The 21,786-nt window shown below is 49.4% G+C and overlaps 1 protein-coding gene across 1 annotated transcript; it reads right to left on the reverse strand.

Annotated features, from left to right (window-relative positions):
- Positions 1 to 492: 492 nt before the first annotated feature.
- Lman2 (lectin, mannose binding 2) lies at positions 493 to 21,786 on the reverse strand. Its single transcript, XM_038333716.1, has 8 exons — positions 21,360 to 21,786; positions 21,092 to 21,210; positions 5,968 to 6,085; positions 4,832 to 4,911; positions 4,285 to 4,446; positions 4,061 to 4,175; positions 2,417 to 2,536; positions 493 to 1,148 (listed from the first exon to the last, which is right to left on the reverse strand). The coding sequence occupies exons 1-8, from the start codon at positions 21,559 to 21,561 to the stop codon at positions 988 to 990; spliced, it is 1,077 nt and encodes a 358-aa protein (XP_038189644.1). The 5' UTR covers positions 21,562 to 21,786; the 3' UTR covers positions 493 to 987.

Below are 21,786 nucleotides of genomic sequence, written 5' to 3' on the forward strand. Positions count from 1 at the left end.
TGGATCGGCAGCTTTTGCTTGCGGGGCGACAGACCAAACGTTACCTGACTGTGTGGAAAGGCGATGAGGACCAGAGCGTGATTGGAGACAACACAACTCTCCGTGGTGGGCGATTTGGACGGCCACAGGTCAGAACCTGGTGGAGAAGACTGGAGTGGGAGCTGCTAACGCCTGCTTTCCCTCAGCCCCAGCTTTGTCCTCCACAGGTAAGTGAAGGGAACACCACTGCGTCCCGTCTTCCATTCCAGGCTCACTGGCTCCTTCCACATCACCCGAGTCTCAAGATTCCTATTGCTGTCCCTCTCCACCCTCAGTGCAGCCTATAGCCTTGGGCTGAGGTCTCACCCTGCGTACATGTGCATTTTGCTTGACCTGAGTCACGTTTCCCCAACTGGGCAATGTGACAACCCCCATCCGTCCTCTCTAGGGCTGCTGCAGGCCAGAGAATGGACTGGAAAATGACCAGAAATGACAAAGCCCTTAGAACAGGCATGAGGCTGAGATTGGCTACTTTATTTAGGAAATGGTCACACCCTGGGCCTTATCGAGCTGTCCCCCAGCCTCGGCTGAGGTTTGCCTTTGTAAAAAGTTATAGGGACGCAAGAAGGCCCAGAATCCCAAAGCCTGTTTGCTACCACAGGCCTCAGAACAAACCACACCTGGGCTCCTAAGGAGCCAACCACGAATACATGGGACCTTGTGTTTCACAGTCACCACAGGGCTCGCCAGGCCCCAGGACAGACTCCCCGCTCCCAAGAGCGTGCCTTGGGATGGCACAAGACCCTCCAGCTGTAGGGATGCTGAGCCCTGAGCCCTGCCAGCTGTCTTCAGCTGGGCCAGAAGCAAAATGTATGAAAATACTTTAATTATTTCTTTGAAACAGTTAAGAAATAAGGTTGGTTGCTTGGTTGTTTTTACAATCCCAGTAGAAAAAAAGTTCATAAGAGCCCTGGCCCAAGGTCAGGCCCTTCCAGTCAGACTGGCCACTCAGTAGAAACGTTTGTTCCGTTCCTGGCGCTTCTGAAAGACTACGGCGCCCACCACAGCACAGACAATGATGCCCAGGAGGGCACACAGCAACAGCAGGAACACTCTCCACCCCGTCAGGGGACCACTTCGGAAATTTCCAGTGGGGTCGTCCACGTTGTCTGTGGGAAAACAAAGAGGGAGGTTAATGTACGACGCATGAGGGGCTGCCCCATAACTGGTCCCATGAGACTGGACTGAGGAGCTTCCAGCAGAGCAGCACAGCCTTAGGGAGCCAGCCCACCCCTCACACCTAGCAGACCATCCCGAGACCTGTGTCCTGCATTTACACTGGCAAGGGGGCAGAGTTCCGATGAGATCTACTCAGAACTGAGGTAGAGCTTGGAAGGCCACAGGACTCCCCACAAGCCATTTAGCCTTGTGGCTACCGTGGGTTCCCACGGTCTACCACTGCTCAGTCACTCCACTAAAGCACGGAGCAGAGCCAGGCATGAAGCGGAAGCTTTGGAGAAGTCATCCATTAAGTGAATGTCCCTATCTTGCTTGCCTCCTGGGTTGCCAAGCAGATGGCATTTCTGGGAGCAACAACCAGAACAGATCAAACGGGGCTCTGTGGCAGGACTGACTGAGCTCTAAAACACTAAGACCAATCAGAATTAAGATGGGCCAAGGATGGCTCCAGAGTTGAGAGTACTTATGGCGTTCTGCTCTTCCACAGGACCAGAGTTTGATTTCCAGAACCCATGCTGAGTGGGTCACAGCTGCCTGTAACTCCAGCTCCAGGGGACCTGACGCCTCCAGCCTCGCGGCACCCACACTCACATGCAGGTGCGTGAGATGTCAGACCCCAGGCCCAGTGGTTACCCTGTAATTCCTATTTTTAAAGTGAGATTCGTATCACATAAAACAGAGGGAGAGGGCCTGGGCAGAAACGAGCCTCTTTAGGTCTAATTTTCAGTAGACCCTGACTGGCAGTCTATGGCTTTTAGGGGATAGGAGAAAAGAAGCTTCTTTACCTGGAACACTCACTGTGAGGCAGAATTATGCTAACGGAGGACCCAAGGCTAGGTTTATAGACAGGCTGACCATTGTGCCTCTTTCTGGCTGAGCAAACCTAAGTGTCAGCTCCTAAGTGGCTCAGAGAAGTCACAAGGGACAAGGTATGCGAGGAGTGCTGGGCACATGGACAGCCAACTGGCCTTAGTTAACACAGGAAGAAGTGGATGCTAGGTGCTCACACGCGTGCTGACGAGGTGCTGCAGCCTCTACAGCGACACACAGCGAGTCAGCACTCAATATTTGACTCAGGACATCACAGAAGCTCCTGCCTCTAGTCACAGAGGTAAGAGCCCAGAACACAGCCACAGCAGGACAGGACAGGACCACAGAGTTCTGGAAGCCGGGAGGGCAGGGCTGTATGCGCACATACCTTTAGGGGACTTGAGGAAGCTGACCCCGGGTTCAATCTTGGTCCAGTCGATACTTTCCTCCTCAGGTGTGCGCTCTACCATGAGCTGGAACAGCTTGATGGAGATGATGTCATGGTTGTCTACAGGGCAGAGAGAGCCTACCTCAAGGTGTGGCCCACTCCCCCACCCAAAGAAAAGCTGTCTCAGCCAGAGAAGGGCCAAGTCCCCAGGGAAAGCACAATTTTCTTCCTAGGCAGGCAGCACTTCAGGGACTGAAATGACTCGAGGGGGGCTGGGGTGCAGCTCAATCCCGAGCATGTATGAAGGCCTGGGGTCACGCCCCAGCATCCTGAGCATATATGAAGGCCTGGGGTCACGCCCCAGCATCCTGAGCATGTATGAAGGCCTGGGGTCAAGCCCCAGCTTAGGGAAGTTGAGGAGAGAATGGAAAGAGAAACATGAGCTCAGATGTTCAAAGTGACCTGGGTCTAAACTTAAAGACTTAGTGTCTTCACAGAATGGAAGCAATGATGTCCATACTGAGCCATCACCAGTCAGCAATGAGAACGCCCATGGAGTGTGAGTGACAGGTACTGAGCAGAGGACATGAACTAAAAACAGAAACCAGATAAGGGCCAGCGCGATCATTCTAAGGCTGCCTGAGAAGTCCGATACTTCTAAGAATAGGAAGCAGCCAGGCAGTCCTGTCAGAGACCCACGTGCAGGCCGCAGATAAACGGGCAGTCAGCAACTCAGCCTGAGACCTGAGAAGGGCGTGGTCCAAACACTACTACGACACAAAAGATGTCCTGACTATTTCAGAGGGGAGGCTCCCAGCCAGCCAACTCCATGTGTGAACTCAGTAAATCGGTTTATCTAAAGCAAGGCTGTTTAAAGGCTGGGGTGGGGGTGACCTGGAATGCAGAGAAGGAAGAAGCTATACAAAAAGCAGCTGGCAGCCAGGTCAGGCTGGGCATAGAGCCCCCTTGAAGCCAAGGGCTGAGCCTTGAGAACCAGCTTTGGAGTCAGATGCTAGTTGCCACCTGGGTTCTGCCATTTCTTACCATCTTGAAGGACTGAGGAAATTAACATGTAAGCAAGACACTGAGGAGGTGATCAGGTCCCATGCAGAAAGGACAGGACAGCTGGAGATCGCCCTCAGCACAGGGAGAAGTAAGCCACGTCAGCAAGGAGCTAGGGGGGAGCTACCCTATCAAACGGGATGGCGGCCATTACACTTCGAGCACAGGACCAGGGACGGACTGTGGGGGGGTCTTGCATGAAAGGAGGGTACCACGTGTCAGAGATGGTGGCTGGAATGCAGCGAGGAGAGAGAAGGGGTGGGATTTGCCAAGGTGTAAGTGGTGGCATGAGATAAGGTCCAGATGACACCAGGTTATTTTTTCCCAGGCAACTAGACAGATAGGGTGCCATCAGCTGAGCAGAGACAGCCCTGTGTTCTACAGAGCTGGAGCTAGACGTCCATAACACTGATGCTCAGATCCAAAGCCTCCATCACCTAGAGATGAATGAAGTGGCCGCTGTGCTCCAGGCCTGAGCCTAGATACCAGCATTTATAACTGATGGTAAAATGAGGAAGACTTAAGGAAAGCAAAGGAAGGAAGGCGATTAATTGCTGAGGACGGATCCCCTCACACACTCACCAGATAGGTCACCAGTACCGGCAGAGGCTCCAAAGTAGTAACCAGTGGGCAGGCGCACTCCCGTAATATCGATACAATTCTTCCACTCATTCTTGTCCTCCAAGTCAGTCATCACCTGTGACAGCCGTGGGTCAAGCACACACTCAGGCTCCTGCCAGCTAGCTCCTGGAGCCTCTCTGTGGAACCAGCACAGGCCCAGCGGCCTTCCCATCATGTCTACCCACCGTGAGGCGACCCCGGGAATAGCGGACAGCCAGGAAGGTGTCATGGTCCCGGTTGCGGAAGTCAGCTGTGCAGCCTGCCAACTCAGTCCAGCGTCCATCTTTGCTATGATCGTATGACAGAGAGCCATTGTTCACCATCACAGAGATGTACGGGAACACGCGCTGGAAGCGAGACACTGATCACTCCGTGCCCAGCCGACCTGCAGGCACACAGCATCCCACCCACTCCGTGCCCAGCCGACCTGCGGGCACACAGCATCCCACCCACTCTGTGCCCAGCCGACCTGTGCGCACATAGCATCTTACCCACTCTGTGCCCAGCCGACCTGTGGGCACACAGCACCCCACCCACTCCGTGCCCAGCCGACCTGCAGGCACACAGCACCCCACCCACTCCGTGCCCAGCCGACCTGCGGGCACACAGCATCCCACCCACTCTGTGCCCAGCCGACCTGTGCGCACACAGCATCTTACCCACTCTGTGCCCAGCCGACCTGTGGGCACACAGCACCCCACCCACTCCGTGCCCCAGGCGAGCGCGTCCTACCTCAGTGGTTCCATCATTGGGATACGTGTCCAGGAAGATGGCTAACCCATGGAAGTTGTCTCTGCTCCCAAACACAGGGCCTGGAATGAGGAGATCCTTTCAGAATAGGGTCATAGTGAAGGTGCTGGGCAGCGCAAAGGCAGCGCGTGCAGAAGCGAGAGCCCAAGGCGGGTGCCTCGCCCAGGAGGGAAGGAACCTCAGCGCATGCAGAGGCGAGAGCCCAAGGCGGGTGCCTCGCCCAGGAGGGAAGGAACCTTCAGGGACAAAGTGGACAGCGAACTAAAGCTGGAGGACTGCCACGGGTTCAAGGACAGCTTTGGCTACAGAGGACCAGGTCAGCCAGGGCCCTCTGAACAACCAAAGTTGAGGCTTTAACTCTCAGGGACAGCCACCAGTGTTAAGGCAAGTGTTAGGATACCTGCTCTAAGACACACGGGTAGAGCTACAGGAAGAACCTTCTTAAGCTGCAAGCAGCAACTTTTCTGTAAGGACCCCAGAGGAGGCATTTTGTGCTTTGCTGGCTGCAGTCTTTGCAGCTTTTGTGTCTCAGAATGGGCCCCATGAGCCTGGCTCGGCAGGTGAAGGCCCTGCTGAGCAAGCTTGAGTTCCGGCCCAAGAAAAAACACAAAGGTGGAAGGACAGAACACGCCTCACAAAGCTGTCCTCTGATCTCCATAGGTGTGACATGCACACATGCACATGTGCACATACACACGCACATAGAAGTATTTTTAAAATATATGGCAGAGCGGCTAGGTGTGGTGGTGTATACCTGTAGCCCTACTTGAGAGACAGGCAGAGGAATATTTTCATGGCTAGGTGGTAGCCTGGGCTAATGAGTTTAAAAGCAGCCTGGGATACATATTGAAAGTCTCTAAAAACCTAAAAATAGTGAGTAGGCAGGATGGCCAAAAGCATGTCAGAAAGGCTAGGGTGGCCCTGCACTACAAAGACCACCTGGCCCTCCTTGAGGTCCCCGAGAGCAAGCACAGCAGCCCCCACAGAACATGCAGAGTGGCCATAGGCCAGCTACTTGCCATGCCCATCCCCACTGCCCTCGTGGGCTAGCAGCTATGCTCATGCCTACCCCACTCCTTGGGGCCCAGCAGGGTTCCCCTGAGTGTGCACCTCCCCACCTGGTACAAGGCGGTCCCGGGTGTACCACAAGGCGATGCCATCTCCATGGAGATTCTTCTTCCCTGTGCCATGGACTTTGAAGTGGACATGCATTTCCCAGTCCTTGAGGAAACATGGCTGGAAAAGGAACAGAAAGGCCCCTTAGTCACCCAGGCTTTGGAGCAAGCTCAAGTAGAACCTGACATACTTACTTCCCACCCCCACCAAAGCTAGGCATTCACTTCTTCTGGGTACAGGGATTAGACAACAGTACCTCAGTGCTACTGGGCCTGAAATGAGGCAGGGAAGCCAGTGGTACCTGTCTCAAGGCTACCTGAGGCTCAGCCCTGCCAATCGGGCCTTTAAGCACTCTCCTCAGGGTAGAACCCCACCCTCACCCATAAGTGCTGTCCTAGGACCTCTGAGGATTATCAGCCCCATTTAAGTCACAGAGCCCAGCCTTGGCAGGCAGATCTGTGAGTTTGAGGTCAGCCCAGTCTACAGAGCTAATTCCAGGACAGGTTCCAAAGCTACAGAGAGAAACCCTGTCTCAACCCCCCCCCCCAAAAAAAAACCCCAAAACAGAGACAAACTTTTTATCTGTCCATAGCTGATAAAAAAGTGGTCTTAATTCACAACCAAGTCTGATTAAAACTGGCTAGTTCTTTTTTTTTTTTTTTTTTTTTTTTTAATTTTTCGAGACAGGGTTTCTCTGTGGCTTTGGTGCCTGTCCTGGAACTAGCTCTTGTAGACCAGGCTGGTCTCGAACTCACAGAGATCTGCCTGCCTCTGCCTCCCGAGTGCTAGGATTAAAGGCGTGCGCCACCACCGCCCGGCTAAAACTGGCTAGTTCTTATATTCCCCACAGCCTCTAGGCATTTAACGTAAATTAAACCTATCCCTTCCTATAGTCCATGGCTTCTCTTCTAAAATGGTTGGACCAGCCAGACTCACATCTAAGTCTGGAAGCAAAGTTCAGTTCCTGGCTGGAAAGCTCATGCAAACCTAGCCCTGACTGAGCTAGCAGCGCTGAGGCCTGTCTGTTCAGGGAGGTACTCATGCCAACAGCAGAGGAAGCAGGCACTCCCAGGGGTAGAGGATGCCAAGTGCAGAGCCAGAGCAACCTGTATGGAGGGAAACTTCCTGGACCTTGCTCACCACAGGAGGCTCCTTGGGGAGAACTAAGTATTAGCACACTACACACAGGAGAATGAACAGTGACTAAGGACTCAGTCACAAGTCGGGGCACGGTAGCAAACATGCCTATAACCCAGCACTCAGGAAATATTCCATTTTAGGCTAGCCTGAGCTATAATGTCTGCCATGTAATAAACTGAAACAAGACACTGATCTATCAGAATGGCAGCAAACAAGAAGTTACTAACACCCAGTGCAGGTGAAGAAAGACTGACCCTTTTTTTGGTTTTTCTTCTTCCCTTCTTTCTTGGGGGGCAGGTGGTTTCAAGACAGGGTTTCCCTGTGTAACAGCCCTAGCTGTCCTGCAACTAGCTCTTGTAGACCAGGCTGGCCTTGAACTCAGAGATTCACCTGCCTCTGCCTCCCGAGTACTGGGATTAAAAGGCGTGAGCCACCACCTGGTTTTTCTTTTAATGATTTTTTTTTCTGTCCACTGTGTGTGTTCAAGAGTTTTGGATTCCCTAAAACTGGAGTTACAGACAGCTATGAGCCAATGTGGGGACTTGAACAGGGGTTCTCTAGAAGAGCAGTCAGTGCTCTTAACCGTTGAGCCATTTCTCTCTAGCGCTCCCCCACTTTTTTTTTTTTTTGTTTGTTTTTTGAGACAAGGTGTCTCTGTGTAGCCCTGGATGTCCTGGATATTGCTCTGTAGACCAGGCTGGCTTTGAACTCAGATATTCCCTGGCCTCTGAGTGCTGGGATTAAAGGTGTGCATCACTTCTCCCAACCCGCCCCCTTCTTTTTTTCATATTTTTTACTTTAGTGTATGTGTGTTTGAGACAGGGTCTTGTTCAGTATCCATTGCTGGTCTCAACCTCAAACAATCCTCCTGCCGCAGCCTCCCCAGTGTTGGGATTTCAGGCATGTGCTACCACACCACTCAATCTGATGCAGCTATTTAACATCGTCAGTCTCAGAGTACTCAGACTTGGGTACCACAGATACTGGGAGAAGAAAAATAGATGAACTGGCAGCTGGGACCCAGTGCTCGGGCGAGGAGGAGGGACCTTCAGCCTGACCCTAGGTAACTCTTATGCCAACCTGACACAAGCTAGAATGACTGGGAAGAAGAGCACAACTGAGACAATGTTCCCAGCAGACTGGCCTGTGGCAGGCTTGTGTTATTTTCTTGATGACTGATGGGGGAGAGCCCAGCTTATGGCGGATGACACCCCTGGACAGGTGGTCCTGGGTACTATAAAAAAAGGCAGCGTGAGCAAGCTGTGGATAGTAACCTGGTAAGCAGCACCCTCCATGGCCTCTATCAGATCCCGCCTGTAGGTTCCTGCCCTGGCCTCCCTCAGGGACGAATTTACAAGCTGTCTGGTGAAATAAAGCCTTTCCTCCCCAAGTAGCTTCCGATGGTGTTCATCACATCGATGGTAACCCTGACTAAGATACAACCTCCTCCACTTCTACCTCAGCCTGAGCTAAGGATGCTGTAAGCTCACCTGGTAGGCTGGCTGAAAGGAGATAGCTGCCAGACCCAGCACAAGCAATCTCTACCATTGTCACAAATCCCGTCCACGTAGGCTACAATACAACCCCAGGGCCACGAAAGCTGACAGTAGCCATGGCAACTTCCAAAAGGAACCACAAAAGGAGTGCTAAGGGGTGTGTGCACAACACGACTAGCTGTCCCCTACCAAGCCTGCCCACCTTCCCCACTTAGCTCTTTTGCCCTGAATTTATAATCTTTTGATCTTCAAGGTTGAGAAGCTGTTATCAAGTTTTTCCTCCCACTTATATTCTTGGTCAAGAATAAAAATCTCCTGTTACTGTTACTGCATAGTTCCAAAGGGAAAAAGGATCTGGGAACAGAAAACAAATGCACTTGATAGCACGGTGAGCATACTACTCTTGTGACCAGGAAAATTTCCATTCCAAACAAGAATACACTATGTCCCCACACAAAGTGGCCAATGCACAGGTTCATCAGCTTCCTATATCACAAGGACCGGGGACAGCTTGGTCCTAGAGCATGGAACCACCAAGGATCTGCATGACAGCAGCATGCATGTCCCCAGTTCTGGAGTTTCCCTGCTCTGAGCGCAGTCATGAATTCTGGAAGAGATGACACCTAGCTCTTAACGACAGAAGGACAAGGATCCCAATCCAAGGCCTGCTGAGGGAGACAGAGGCCTTGCCCAAGTTGGGACTGAAGTCTGAAAGTACACTAGAAGAGCCCACAGGGAGGGACTCAGCTCCACATCGAGCTAATTCCACTGCCCTGGAATTAGAGCAAAGTGACTCTGCCAGTCCTCAGTTTCCCTCTACAAACAACTGTGCAAATGTTCTCTTCAGCAGATATGACAGAATGTGACTGAAACCTCAGGAAGCATAGGAACTGAGACTGTGCTCCCAGCAACCATGTCCGAGGCTAAAAGAGAATTATGGGAATTTAACAGTTAAGTTCTATTCTCACACTAAAAGTTTCAGAACGTTTGGTAACACGATGGACAAACTTAACAGGTGAAGAGCTAATCAATGTACACAAGTTACTCAAATACTAAGGATGGGGCTGGGGGAGGATGTTCAGAATTGAGAGTAAGATCCCAGAGGAAAAGGCACATATAATTCAGTTTCCAAAACGAGACACAAGAGACTGGAGCAAAGCAGCAGAGATTTGTGACTGCCACAAACTTCAACAGTCCCACAGCCAAAGGAGACCAACAGTAATGAGATGGTGTCTTCTGGATAGGAATGAGCACACTTCCCAATGCAAGGGTGACTTGATGAGGGCTGTGTGTGGCCGAGTGGCGGAGTGCTTGCCTAGAATCCACCCCCAAACTATAAACTATAAACCCACACAATGGGAGTGGGTACTGGTCATTCCTAGTTTTTCTGTGATCTTTCCCTTCCATCCCAATGTGATGCCATTTGTGTTGTTTCCATTTGGTTGGTTGGTTTTGTTTTAATTTTTTTCAAGACAGGGTTTCTCTGTGTAGCGCTGGCTGTCCTGGAACTTACTCTGTAGACCAGGTTGGCCTTGAACTCCCTCCCAAGTGCTGGAATTAAAGGCGTGCACCATGACCACCAACCACTGCCCAGTCCGTTTAGTTTTTCAAAGTGTACTTCATTATTAATCACTGTATGAACATAGGTATTTGTATGCGCAAGTGAGGACACATGCCTGTGGAGGCCAGAGGCTTTAGATCACATTGGCAGTTGTGCTCTGCCCAATGTCCTTGGGAATCTAACTCAGGCCTTCTGCAAGAGCAAAGCACGCTCTTAACCACTAAGCCTAGTTTTTGATGGTTTTGAGATAACACAATGTCTCACAAAGCCCAAACTGCCCTTGAAATCTATGGTTGGTATTGAACTCCCAATCTCCCTATCTCCAACTCCAAAGTCCTATGATAGCAATGGCCAACTTCATAATGCCTTCTGCCTTGAGGTGATGCCGAGGCCTTGGGTGATCCACCACAGCCCCTCATGGGACCAACTCCACCCACTTTATCATTAAAAGAATAACATTGGTGCCATGACTCAGCCAGGCTCTCTCCATATTCCCTTCTGTCCGCAGGCAGGCCTGCTGAGGACACGTGGGGACCCTGGACTTGGACCACTTTCCAACATCCTGTGCCTGCTCCATCGCTTCAAATGTAAGGTTCCCTTCTCCAAGTCAGCTTTCGATCACATTCACCTCTGCTTGCTTCCCATAGCTAAAAAAAGTGAGTGGGCCACTTGGAATGCCCCCCCCCTTGCACTGTTCGGAATTTTTTTGCTCTTCCTGGACCACTCGAAGTGATTCTTGTGTAGTTCAATTTTTTTTTCCTTTTTGGACCTCTTGTAAGTGATCCTCGCTGTCCGAGACCCCTCTGAGCAGGCTCTAGCTCCTGGTTCCCAGGCTGATGGACAGGAAACCAGCTTGGCTCTATTAAGACCCTGAGCCAGCAAGGAGACGCCAGCCGGTGCCCGGGGTCTGCACCGTTCTCACCACTCTCACATCCTCAAAACCTGTCAGCCCAACCTGCCCCCAGGATGTCTCCTAGAGACCCTAAAACCCCAGCTTAATGCCTTACAGATTCCCATGATTGTCCGTCTTGGTTTAAAAAAAAAATGGCCTAAGTATCCTTTAGATAATAACCTAAAGTGGCCGCCTAACGGCACCTTTGACCCCACTATTCTGGGGGAGCTTTACTGCCAGTGCACAGGCAGATGGAAGGAGTGTTCTTATATCCAAGCCTTTTACTGTCTAGGTTCTAAGTCTCAGCCCTCTGTCCTAACAAGCTGTTCACCTGCTCACATGTACCTGGCTATGACATCTAAGCCAGAGGAACACTTCGCTTCCGCTCTGAACCCTGCTAACGAACCCCCATCTTTCTGACCTCAGCAGACTGCTACTTCTAATCTCTTCAGCCCCCACCACCACTACCAACTACTTACTCCATCAGCCCTTCTGGATCCTTCCTCCTCTCTGGTGCCAGGCCGCGGCAGCCAGCCATCCAGCTCTAGCACCCACTTTCACCCCTCCTCTCACACGCTCACGTGCTGCTAAGAAACCCAACCCTGACCGAGCCAGCTACAGTTTTCCCGTTGTGAGAGGTAGCAGTGTAAATGGACTGGTCAGGGTACACGTTCCTTTCTCCTTCTCAGAACTCTCCCTGCACCCACTCCTCAGGCCTGCGTACACATCTTTCTCTTTAATAAACTCTTAGAGTGGGTCTGCTCTGTGTTTTGTGATCCGTTCTCACTGGCGCCGGGTAATTTCATTACCTACAGGGGAGGGATAGTAATTTTAACATAACCAGAGGTTTAGAAAACCAGTAACGGGGCTGGAGAGATGGCTCAGTGGTTAAGAACACTGGCAGTTCTTCCAGAGGACCGGGGTTCAATTCCCAGCACCCACATGACAGCTAACAACTGTCTGTAACTCCAGTTTCTGGGGATCTGATACCTTCACACCAATCCACATAAAATAAAGTTAAATAAATTATTTTAAAAAAAAAAGAAACCAGTAACCTTTAAAGGAGCCAACACTTTGCAAAAGACAATCCACATTCAAGAAATGAAACAAAAGGTGCCCAGCAGGAGAGCCTACATTCAGCAAATGTACCAAGAAAAAGGTAAAATTAAGGCAACTGCAGACAAACAAAACAATTAAAAGCATTAATTACCAGCAGCCCTCTGACAGTGTCTTTCACTCTTGTGGAGAAGGAAAATGATCAGGATCCACATGGGAGTCAGAGACAGAACAGTGAACACAGTCAATTCAGAGACAGAACCCAACAGCAAAAGCTGACTGCTCAGGGCCGCGTGGCTCACAGCACAGGGACTGAATAAAGGCTCCTAAGGTCTCAAGCACTGCCCGGGAAGAAAGTCAAAGTATAAAAGTACACATAATCCTTAAGACTCTGCTGAAATGTGGGTGTGGCATGCCTGCATGCATGTACATGTTTATGTATGGATGTGTGTTTGGGAAGACTACTTTGGAGTGTCACAGATTAAAAGTCAGGTTTCGTGCACCTCCAGCCCTGTCTTTTATTATTATTTTGTTTTTTGGGTTTTTTTGAGACAGGGTTTCTCTGTGTAACAACCCTAGCTGTCCTGGAACTAGCTCTTGTAGATCAAGCTGGCTTTGAACGCACAGAGATTTACCTGCCTCTACCTCCCGAGTGCTGGGATTAAAGGTTTGCACCACCACCCCTGTCATTTTAAAACAGGGCGTTGATATGTAGCTCAGGAGAGCCCCAAGCTAGCAAACTTCCTGCTTCTACCTCCTAGGTGCTTAGACATTTGTACACTACCAACCAGAATAAAACAACAACAACAACAACAAAAAAAAACAAAACAAAAAAAAAAAAAAACTGAAAAACAAGAGACTGGAGAGAGGGCTAAGTGATTAAAGTGGCTGCTCTTCCAGAGGACCTGAGTTTAGTTCCCAGCACCCAGGTCAGGCTGTTCACAACTGCCTCTAATGCTAGTTCCAGGGGACCTGATTATACCTGCGGCCTTCACAGGCACCTGCACACATTTGCATGCACAGAAGCATAAACATATATAACAATAAAAACCCTGGGAAATTCAGGGTGGTGGTGGTGCATGCCTATTATCCCAGCGCTCAGGAGGCAGGCAAGTGAATCACTGTGAGTTCAAGGCCAGCCTGGTCCACAGAGCAAGTTTTAGGACAGGCTCCAAAACTACAGAGAAACCCTGTCTAGAAAAAAAAAAAAATCTGAGAAACAAGCACACACCTTCCAGACTAATAAAAGAGGGATAATAAGAAATGCTCAACTCAAGATGTCAAGACCAGAGGGAAGAAGACAGAGCAGCCAGACAGACAGCAGGAAAGCAGTATGAGAGAAGGCTAACCTAACATGTGAGTCATTTTATCGTGTGTAAATGGAAGAAATGTGAGACGAAATCCCAACCTAAGCTCTGGATGAACTCACTCATTCAAGGGTTTACTGCTGCAGTGCTGGGGTGGAACCCGGTGTGGCAGACAGCCCTTTTCTTCCCTAAACTCTTAGCAAAACTTGCTACATATGCCTTTCTTGTCTCTTGATGTAGGATGTCCTTCTGTGTGTGTGTTGCTTTTATTGGTTGATGAATAAAGCTGTATCTGCCAATGGCTTAGCAGAGTAAAGCCAGGTGGGAAATCAGAACAGAAATATGTAGAGTAGGCAGAGTCAAGAAGATGCCATGTAGTTACTGAAGGAGAAAGATGCCAGATTATTACCAGTACGTCACAGCCTCGTAGTGATCCATAGACTAATAGATGTAAGAGCTAGCTAGGAGTCGGGGGTGGTGGTAATAAACACCTTTAATCCCAGCACTCAGGAGGCACAGACAGAAGCAGATCTCTGTGAGCTCGAGACCAGCCTGGTCTACAAGAGCTAGTTCCAGGACAGCCAGGGCTGTGACCACGACACGACACGACACGAATGTGCAGGTCAGAAGACAACTCGTGGAGTCAGTTCCTCCGTCCTCCGTGGGCGCTGGGGTCTAGCCCAGGGTGTGAGGCCTGAGCAGCAGGCATGTTTATCTGTTGATTGTCGAGCCATCTCATCAGTCCTGAACTTACTGTAGCCCAGGTAAGCCTCACCCATAATAGCTAGGATTCCAAGGATATGCCACTAGGCTCAGCTTTATTTTTTTTTTTTTTCAACTGCATATGACTCTACAATATCTCAAAATAAAAATTTTGGCTGGGGGACTAGAGAGATGCCTCAGAGACTAAGAGCACTGGCTGTTCTTCCAGAGGTCCTGAGTTCAATTCTCAGCAACCACATGGTGGCTCACAACCCTCTATATAATAGGATCTGATGCCCTCTTCTGGTGTGCAGCAGGTGTACATACAGAACCTTCATATACATAAAATATAAATAAATAAAGTTAAAAAAATTATACTTATTTATTTATTACATATACAGTATTCTGCTTGCATGTATACTTGCAGGCCAGAAGAGGGCACCAGATCTCATTACAGATGGTTGTCAGCCACCATGTGGTTGCTGGGAATTGAACTCAGGACCTTTGGAAGACCAATCAGTGCTCTTAACCTCTGAGCCATCTCTCCAGTGGTTAAGAGTACTGACTGCTCTTCCAGAGGATCCAGGTTCAGTTCCCAGCACCCACATGGCAGCTCACAACTGTCTGAAGAAGATCCAGTTGCAGGGGATCTGACACCTTCACACCAATGCACATAAAAATAGTTAAATAAGCCATAAAAAAATTTTTTTTTTTTTTGGCTGGAAATGGCAACTCACACTTATAATCCTAATCCTTAAAACTCAGAGGCGGAGGGGCCGGGCGGTGGTGGCGCACGCCTTTAATCCCAGCACTCGGGAGGCAGAGGCAGGCGGATCTCTGTGAGTTCGAGACCAGCCTGGTCTACAAGAGCTAGTTCCAGGACAGGCTCCAAAAGCCACAGAGAAACCCTGTCTCGAAAAACCAAAAAAAAAAAAAAAAAAAAAAAAAAAAAAAACTCAGAGGCGGAAAGATTTAGTAAACTGACTTCAAGTTTGCTATAGATGAAGAAAACAAACAAACAAACCAAAAAAAAAAAAGAAAGAAATTAAATTAAAATCTTTTGGGTATCAAAGAACAAAATTAGAATTAATAGCTGGGTGCAGAGGTGGCACACGCCTTTAATCCCAGCACTTGGGAAGCAGAGGCAGGCGGATCTCTGTGAGTTCAAGGCCAGCCTGATCTACAGAACAAGTTTCAGGATAGACTCCAAAGCCACAAAGAAACCTTATCTTGAAAAACCGGAAAAAAAAAAAAAAAAAAAAGAAAGAAACGAAATCCTTGACCATGGCACAATTAAAACTAGATATCAATAATTTAAATTTCTTAAACTACCAAAATAGCACATATGTATTTGAAAAAAAATAATCTTCTCATGTAGAAGACGCAGCCAAGAATCTCTCTCGATTGGTTTGTTTGCTACTGTGGTGGTTTGAAGAGAAATGGCCATGGCCCGCATCGGCTCATATGTTTAAATATGAGGTCACCAAGGTAGTGGCAGTACTTAAGGGATTAAGAGGTGTGGCCTTGCTGGAGGGAGTGTGTCGATGGGGACCCAGAGGTGAACTCCCAGCTACTCCCCAACACCGCTGTCTGCCACCATGCTCTCAGCCGTGATGATAATGGACGGCACCTCTGAGACGATACGCAAGCCGCAACTAAACACTTTCTTTTGTAAGAGTTGCCTTGGCCGTGGTGTCTTGTCACAGCAATAGAACATGGATGAAGACCCTACTCCTGAAGACAACACACAAGGCCAGCCTTGGGACAAAAGAACAAGCAAAAGGGAGGGAGAAAGTCCAAGTGCAAGGTCAGTGGCAGGAGAAGGCAGAGATGGAAGTGAAGGGCCCGGTCACAGGCCCATGGGACCACAGGCCTCCCAACACCGTCACACACCCCAGATCAAAGACTGAAGATTAACACGACAGAAAGCCTCCAGGTGACTTAAAACAGGAGCCGTGTGGTTTGAAATTGACTTAGAAACTGCTTTGTAGGGCACAGTTCTCATCCCTGAGTCCCCAGAAGTCCTAATGCCTTGTTACCACAACAGAACAATGAAAGCAGAATAACCTCGCAGAAGGAAATCATTTTACAGTTCACAGCTTCTACAGCTCTGCTTGAACAAAACAGGAAGCAGATGCAATTGATCATCTCAAAAATCAGTACAGTGAGATATGCCTGTACTCCCAGCTGCTTGGAAGGCTGAGACAAGAGAATCACTTGAGACCAGAGTTCAGGCCAACCAAGGGAAAAGAAAAGAGCAAGACTCCATCTCACCAAACAAAATAATGCCGCGTTCGGTGGGTGCCCTGCTACACTACAATTTCATCTGGCCTGCTAACTAAACACTTTCTCAGAATTTGCACACATGAATTTCTATTTTTTTTTCTTCTTTCTTTTTTTTTTTTGGTTTCTCGAGACAGGGTTTCTCTGCAGCTTTTTTTTTTAGAGCCTGTCCTGGAACTAGCTCTTGTAGACCAGGCTGGCCTCGAACTCACAGAGATCCACCTGCCTCTGCCTCCCGAGTGCTGGGATTAAAGGCGTGCGCCACCACCATCCGGCGAATTTCTATTTTTTTTTTCTTTTTTCTTTTTCTAGTTTTTCGAGACAGGGTTTCTCTGCAGCTTTTTTAGAGCCTGTCCTGGAACTAGCTCTTGTAGACCAGGCTGGCCTCGAACTCACAGAGATCCGCCTACCTCTGCCTCCCGAGTGCTGGGATTAAAGGCGTGCGCCACCACCGTCCGGCGAATTTCTATTTTTTAAGAGTTGTTTTAGACTCCTGTGATGCTGAGGTAAGAGGTGGCTCAGTGCATAGAGTGCCTGCTGCAACAGCACCCAGACCTAAGTCTGGATCCCCAGCACCCATATAAAACCCAGAGGGGCATCCAGAGTTGTGGAGGCTGTAATAGGGCAGTTAGCACTCAGACCTAAGTCTAGATCCCCAGCACCCATATAAAACCCAGACAGAGGGGCATCCAGAGCTGTGGAGGCTGTAATAGGGCAGTTCTGGGGTCTTGCTGGCCAGTTAATCTGGCTGAGATGGCAAGTTCTAGGTTCAGTTAGAGACCCTGTCTCACAAAACAAGGTGGGGGCTGGAGAGATGGTTAAGAGCACTGACTGTTCTTCCAGAGGTCCTGAGTTCAATTCCCAGCAACCATATGGTGGCTCACAACCATCTATAATGAGATCTGGTGCCCTCTTCTGGCCTGCAGCATACATGCAGGGAAACTGTATACATAATTAATAAATTAAAAAACAAAAACAAAAAACAAGGTGGTAGGCAGGACTTGGTGGCACATGCCTTTAATCCCAGCACTTGGGAGGTAGAGACAGATGGATGGTTGAGTGAGTTCCAGGACGGCCAGGCTGCACAGAGCAGCCCTGCCCGGCCTAACCTGGAGGCATGCACTTACACGCCAATGCTGGGAAGGAGACAGGTGGACCCCCTAGGCTTCCTGGCCAGACAGCAAGCTGCAGCTGCTAAGAAAGAGCTGAGGGTGACCTCTGGCTGCCACATGCACACAGCTGCATCAACCCACGCCCTGATGTGCTCTGGGCATGATGGCACAGCCTGTATTCTGACCACTTGGGGAATCGAGCAGGAAGATCAGGAACTCAAGATCACCCTTGACTGCATAGCAAATTTGAGGTCAAATTTGAGCTAGATGAGACCATCTCAAAAACAAACCCTGATGTTCAGTTTGAGTTTATTTATATTTATTTGTTTGCTTGGTTTGGTCTCACACTGTAGCCCAAGCTGGTCTCAAACTCTCAGAAATGTTCTTGTCTCAGTCTCCTGATTTCTGACATTACAGACTAGTGCCATCTAAACAGTCCTGTTATAAAAACAGCACTATCTGGCATGCTGGAAACTGCATTCTTTGCAAGTCTTTCTGTAGTGCTGGGAGTTGAATCAGGGCCTAGACAGACACCTAACTGTCTCATTGTCTCTTTGTAGATATTTAACCCAAGATACTTTCTTGGGGGGAGGACTGTTTTTGTGTTTTTGAGAGAGTGTATTCCCACGTAATTGTGGCTAGACAGGAACTTCCTAAGTAGACTAGGTTGGTCTCAAACTCAGACATCCATCTGCCGGCCTCTATCTCCCAGGTGCTGGGATTAAAGGTGCAAATCACCACATCTGTCAACATTTTCTTTTGAGGGGGGGGGGGGGATTTTTGAGACATGGAGTCTCTGTGTAACAGTCCTAGCTGTCCTAGAACTCACTGTGTAGACCAGGCTGGCCTCAAACTCACAGAGATCCACCTGCCTCTGCCTACCTGGGATTAAAGGTGTGTGCCACAACCACCCAGCAACACTTTTTTTTAATCTTTGTGCATGTGAATTTTGTGCATGTGCATTTAGATGCCTAAAAATGACAGAAGAGGGTGTTGAATACCCTGGAGCTATAGATTCAGGCAGTTTTCGGCCACTCAATGTGGAAACATTATCTGGCACACAGCAGCAAATGCTCGTAACTGCTAAGCCATCGCTCTAGCCCCTCCACCCTGATCTTAAAGAAAGTCTCTCTCGGGGGCTGGAGAAATGGCTCAGTGGTTAAGAGCATTGTCTGCTCTTCCAAAGGTCCCGAGTTCAATTCCCAGCAACCACATGGTGGCTCACAACCATCTGTAATGAGGTCTGGTGCCCTTTTCTGGCCTGCAGACATACACACAGACAGAATATTGTATACATAATAAATAAATAAATAAATGTATTTTTTTAAAGTCTCTCTCTAAACCTGGAGCTCACAGATTTGATTAAACTGGCTAGCTAGCAAGTTCTAGAATCCTCTCTTCTCTGCCGCCATAGAGCTAAATTACAGCCAGCCGGGCACCAGGCTTTTGACATGATGCTAGGGACTGAACTTGGGTCCTCAGGTCTGTACTGCTAACACTACACCCACTCAGCTACCTCCCCAATCTCAGTATCAAATTTTAAAAAGAGGAAGGGGATACAGAATCTTGGACTGGCACTTTTACAATAAGCAAGCTTAAAGGCCTTAAAGCAGCCACCGCTGCCACCTTTACACAAGACTCTGATGCAAGCAGAGTGGCCTCTTCCGCCTCTCATGTCCTGAGCTCCAGACATTAGGCATTATTTACCTCTGAGCCACATGGCAGCTCAGAGGGCAGGGCGCACTCTGTCCGTGTTTGTTCATCCAGATGGATACAAGTGAAGGGGATTTAAACCAAAACTGCAGCTCTGAGAGGAAACATCAAATAGGAACTTCTGAGACTTCCAAGCAGTGTCTTTCCAGAAGTACAAATGTGCTCTAAACATTTAACACCTGTCAGCAGGGTCCAGCAGCCAAAGTCCAGGAGCTGAACAGAGAAGGCTGCAGCCAAAGCAGGCAGAGAATGCTCTTGGTCCTCTGACATCACTAAGCCACCGACTGTGCTAACCATCAGCCACTTACAAACCCAATTTAGATCATTACCTGGGATGCATCTGCTCCTTGTGAATAAACCTAATTCCTAACAATTCTATCAATATTTTCACCTTGCTTTTTACAGAACAAATTGTAATGCTATAATCGAACTCAATTCTATGAAAATCACAAGGCTACATTACCACCTAAAACAGCAGTACCAAAGCTATAAATGTATGACTAAGACTGGTGTTCAACCTACAGCACTACAAAAATCAAATAAAAAAAGAACAAAAGAGGTATTTGAAAAGCCTAAGACAGAATGATGTGATACCTGTGGTTGGGGGTGGGAGGTGGCTTTAGATGATTACTCAAGGACTTGGAGTGTGTGGCATTTGAACCCAGACTTAAGAGATGAGAAGCAACTGAGGAGCGGTCACGAATAACCAGAAGGTACTGTTCCAGACAGAGTGAACAAGCGCAAAGGTCCTGCAGGAAGAAGGCAGCCACAGACAGGCTGCAACCAACTGACAGAAGGACTGGAGTCACCAGCCACCAAGGGACAGACTGTGCGGACATAATGTAGTTTTCCATTCACGAAGCCCTCAGGCTGTGCAGAGCAGAGCCAAGCCGAATAAAGAAAGAATCCACATATGCCCCCAGCAGCAGTGTGGGGGCACAGGGCAGAAAGAGGAGGTGCTGAGGGGACAGGCAAATGGAGCGACATGAGGACAGTGTGGTCTTCCGGACTAAGTGACACAATCAGCCAGAAGGGCTAAGACAGCACAGTGACAGAGAAAAGTAGGCCCCAGGCCAATAGTGTGGGTGGAGGAAGGGTTATATCAGGCGAGGAGAGGCAGGTTTCTTTTCAAGCCATGACCTATTCCCGAATTATTCCTTCCTCCCTTTCCCAGCCTCAATGGCATCTCAGGCTCCTGACCCCAAGGCAAAGGCCACCACCAGTCCAGTGGAGATACTGACGACAAGACCCTCAACCAAGCACTGAGACCGGGAATCGGGTCTGTGAAGCATGTCAAAGGGGTTCTCCCATGTCCAACTAAAAGGCATCACGTGTATCAAATGAATTGCTGAGGGAGGGGATCAGAAAGATCAGCTGAAACACTATTTACGCCACTCACTGGCCAGTCTGCCTCCGCACAACGCAAACATACCTCGTTTGAGAATTTAATCTGACGAGGTGTGGCAAAGTCAGTACACAACACACAGCAAAACACTCAATCACGATACAGTTTCATCCTTCCCGCGATCAAGTGAGTTCAATTTAGGCTGACAACTCCTCTCACTTCTTGTTATGCGACTTTAGGAACGCTCAACTTAAAAGCTAAGAACCTTAGCTACTTGCTTCTTAAGTCATTAAAATGTGGACCTCGTTACTTACCTTGCATGGCTTCTGAAGAAATAGTGTCAGGCACTGCTTTCTGACACACGGTAACGACACAATGTGGATTCTCTCTTAGTACTTGTATGACCAGGGCAGAAACTCGGCGGGACAGAATCGGCGTGTGTATCAACTAAGCTTGGCTGCTAAAGCAGAGATTACTGGATCACTGAACGCTACGTCAAGTCTCTTGGCAAGGACTCACCTGGTGGTTCCAAATCGAGCCCTCTTTGCTGCGCTCGTCAGGGGTCAGACGCACGTACTGGCTCGTAAGCATGGTGCTGCCTTGGAAGTCCCAGAGCGGCATGGAACTGGAACCGACCCCTGCGGACAGAGACCGACATAGACAGGTGCCCAAAAGGCCACGCCAGAAATCTCCAGAGCCGCTCTGCTCAACAAATAGGGCATGCCCTCCTCCAGCCAACTCCAGGGCCGCGACCTCACCCTTCACTTATCCCTGCTGCGGGCCTCACCTTGATAGGGCTTGATGAGCGAGTGCTCCCGCTTAAGGTGTTCACTGTTGCCGTCGGTTATATCCGCAGCCACCGGCCCCAGCAACAGAAGAAAATGGAGAAGTGTAGTGGGGCCTGGGCCGGGGCCAGGAAGCCCAGGCCTCCCTGGGCACCGCTGACCCCAGCCCCAGCCCCAGCGCCAAAGCCAGGCCTCGGCCGCCATTCTCCTTTTCTCTCGGCCACTTCCGCCCTGGGACTTCCGCCTTCCGGGTGTCTTTGCTAATGGTCTCCGGCCGGAAGCCCTCCAAACTAGTATTACCGGAGAGTTAAATAGGAAAGCCTCACAGTCAGAGGCACGGCAGCCTTATTGGCTGGGCAACCTCCTATCCTAGTAGAGCGCGGTTCCATAACTTTAGGGACTCCTGGTCGCCGGTCAGCCGGCCACGAC

The sequence above is a fragment of the Arvicola amphibius genome, chromosome 6 (genome assembly GCF_903992535.2).
Source record: "Arvicola amphibius chromosome 6, mArvAmp1.2, whole genome shotgun sequence".
NCBI lineage: Eukaryota > Metazoa > Chordata > Mammalia > Rodentia > Cricetidae > Arvicola > Arvicola amphibius.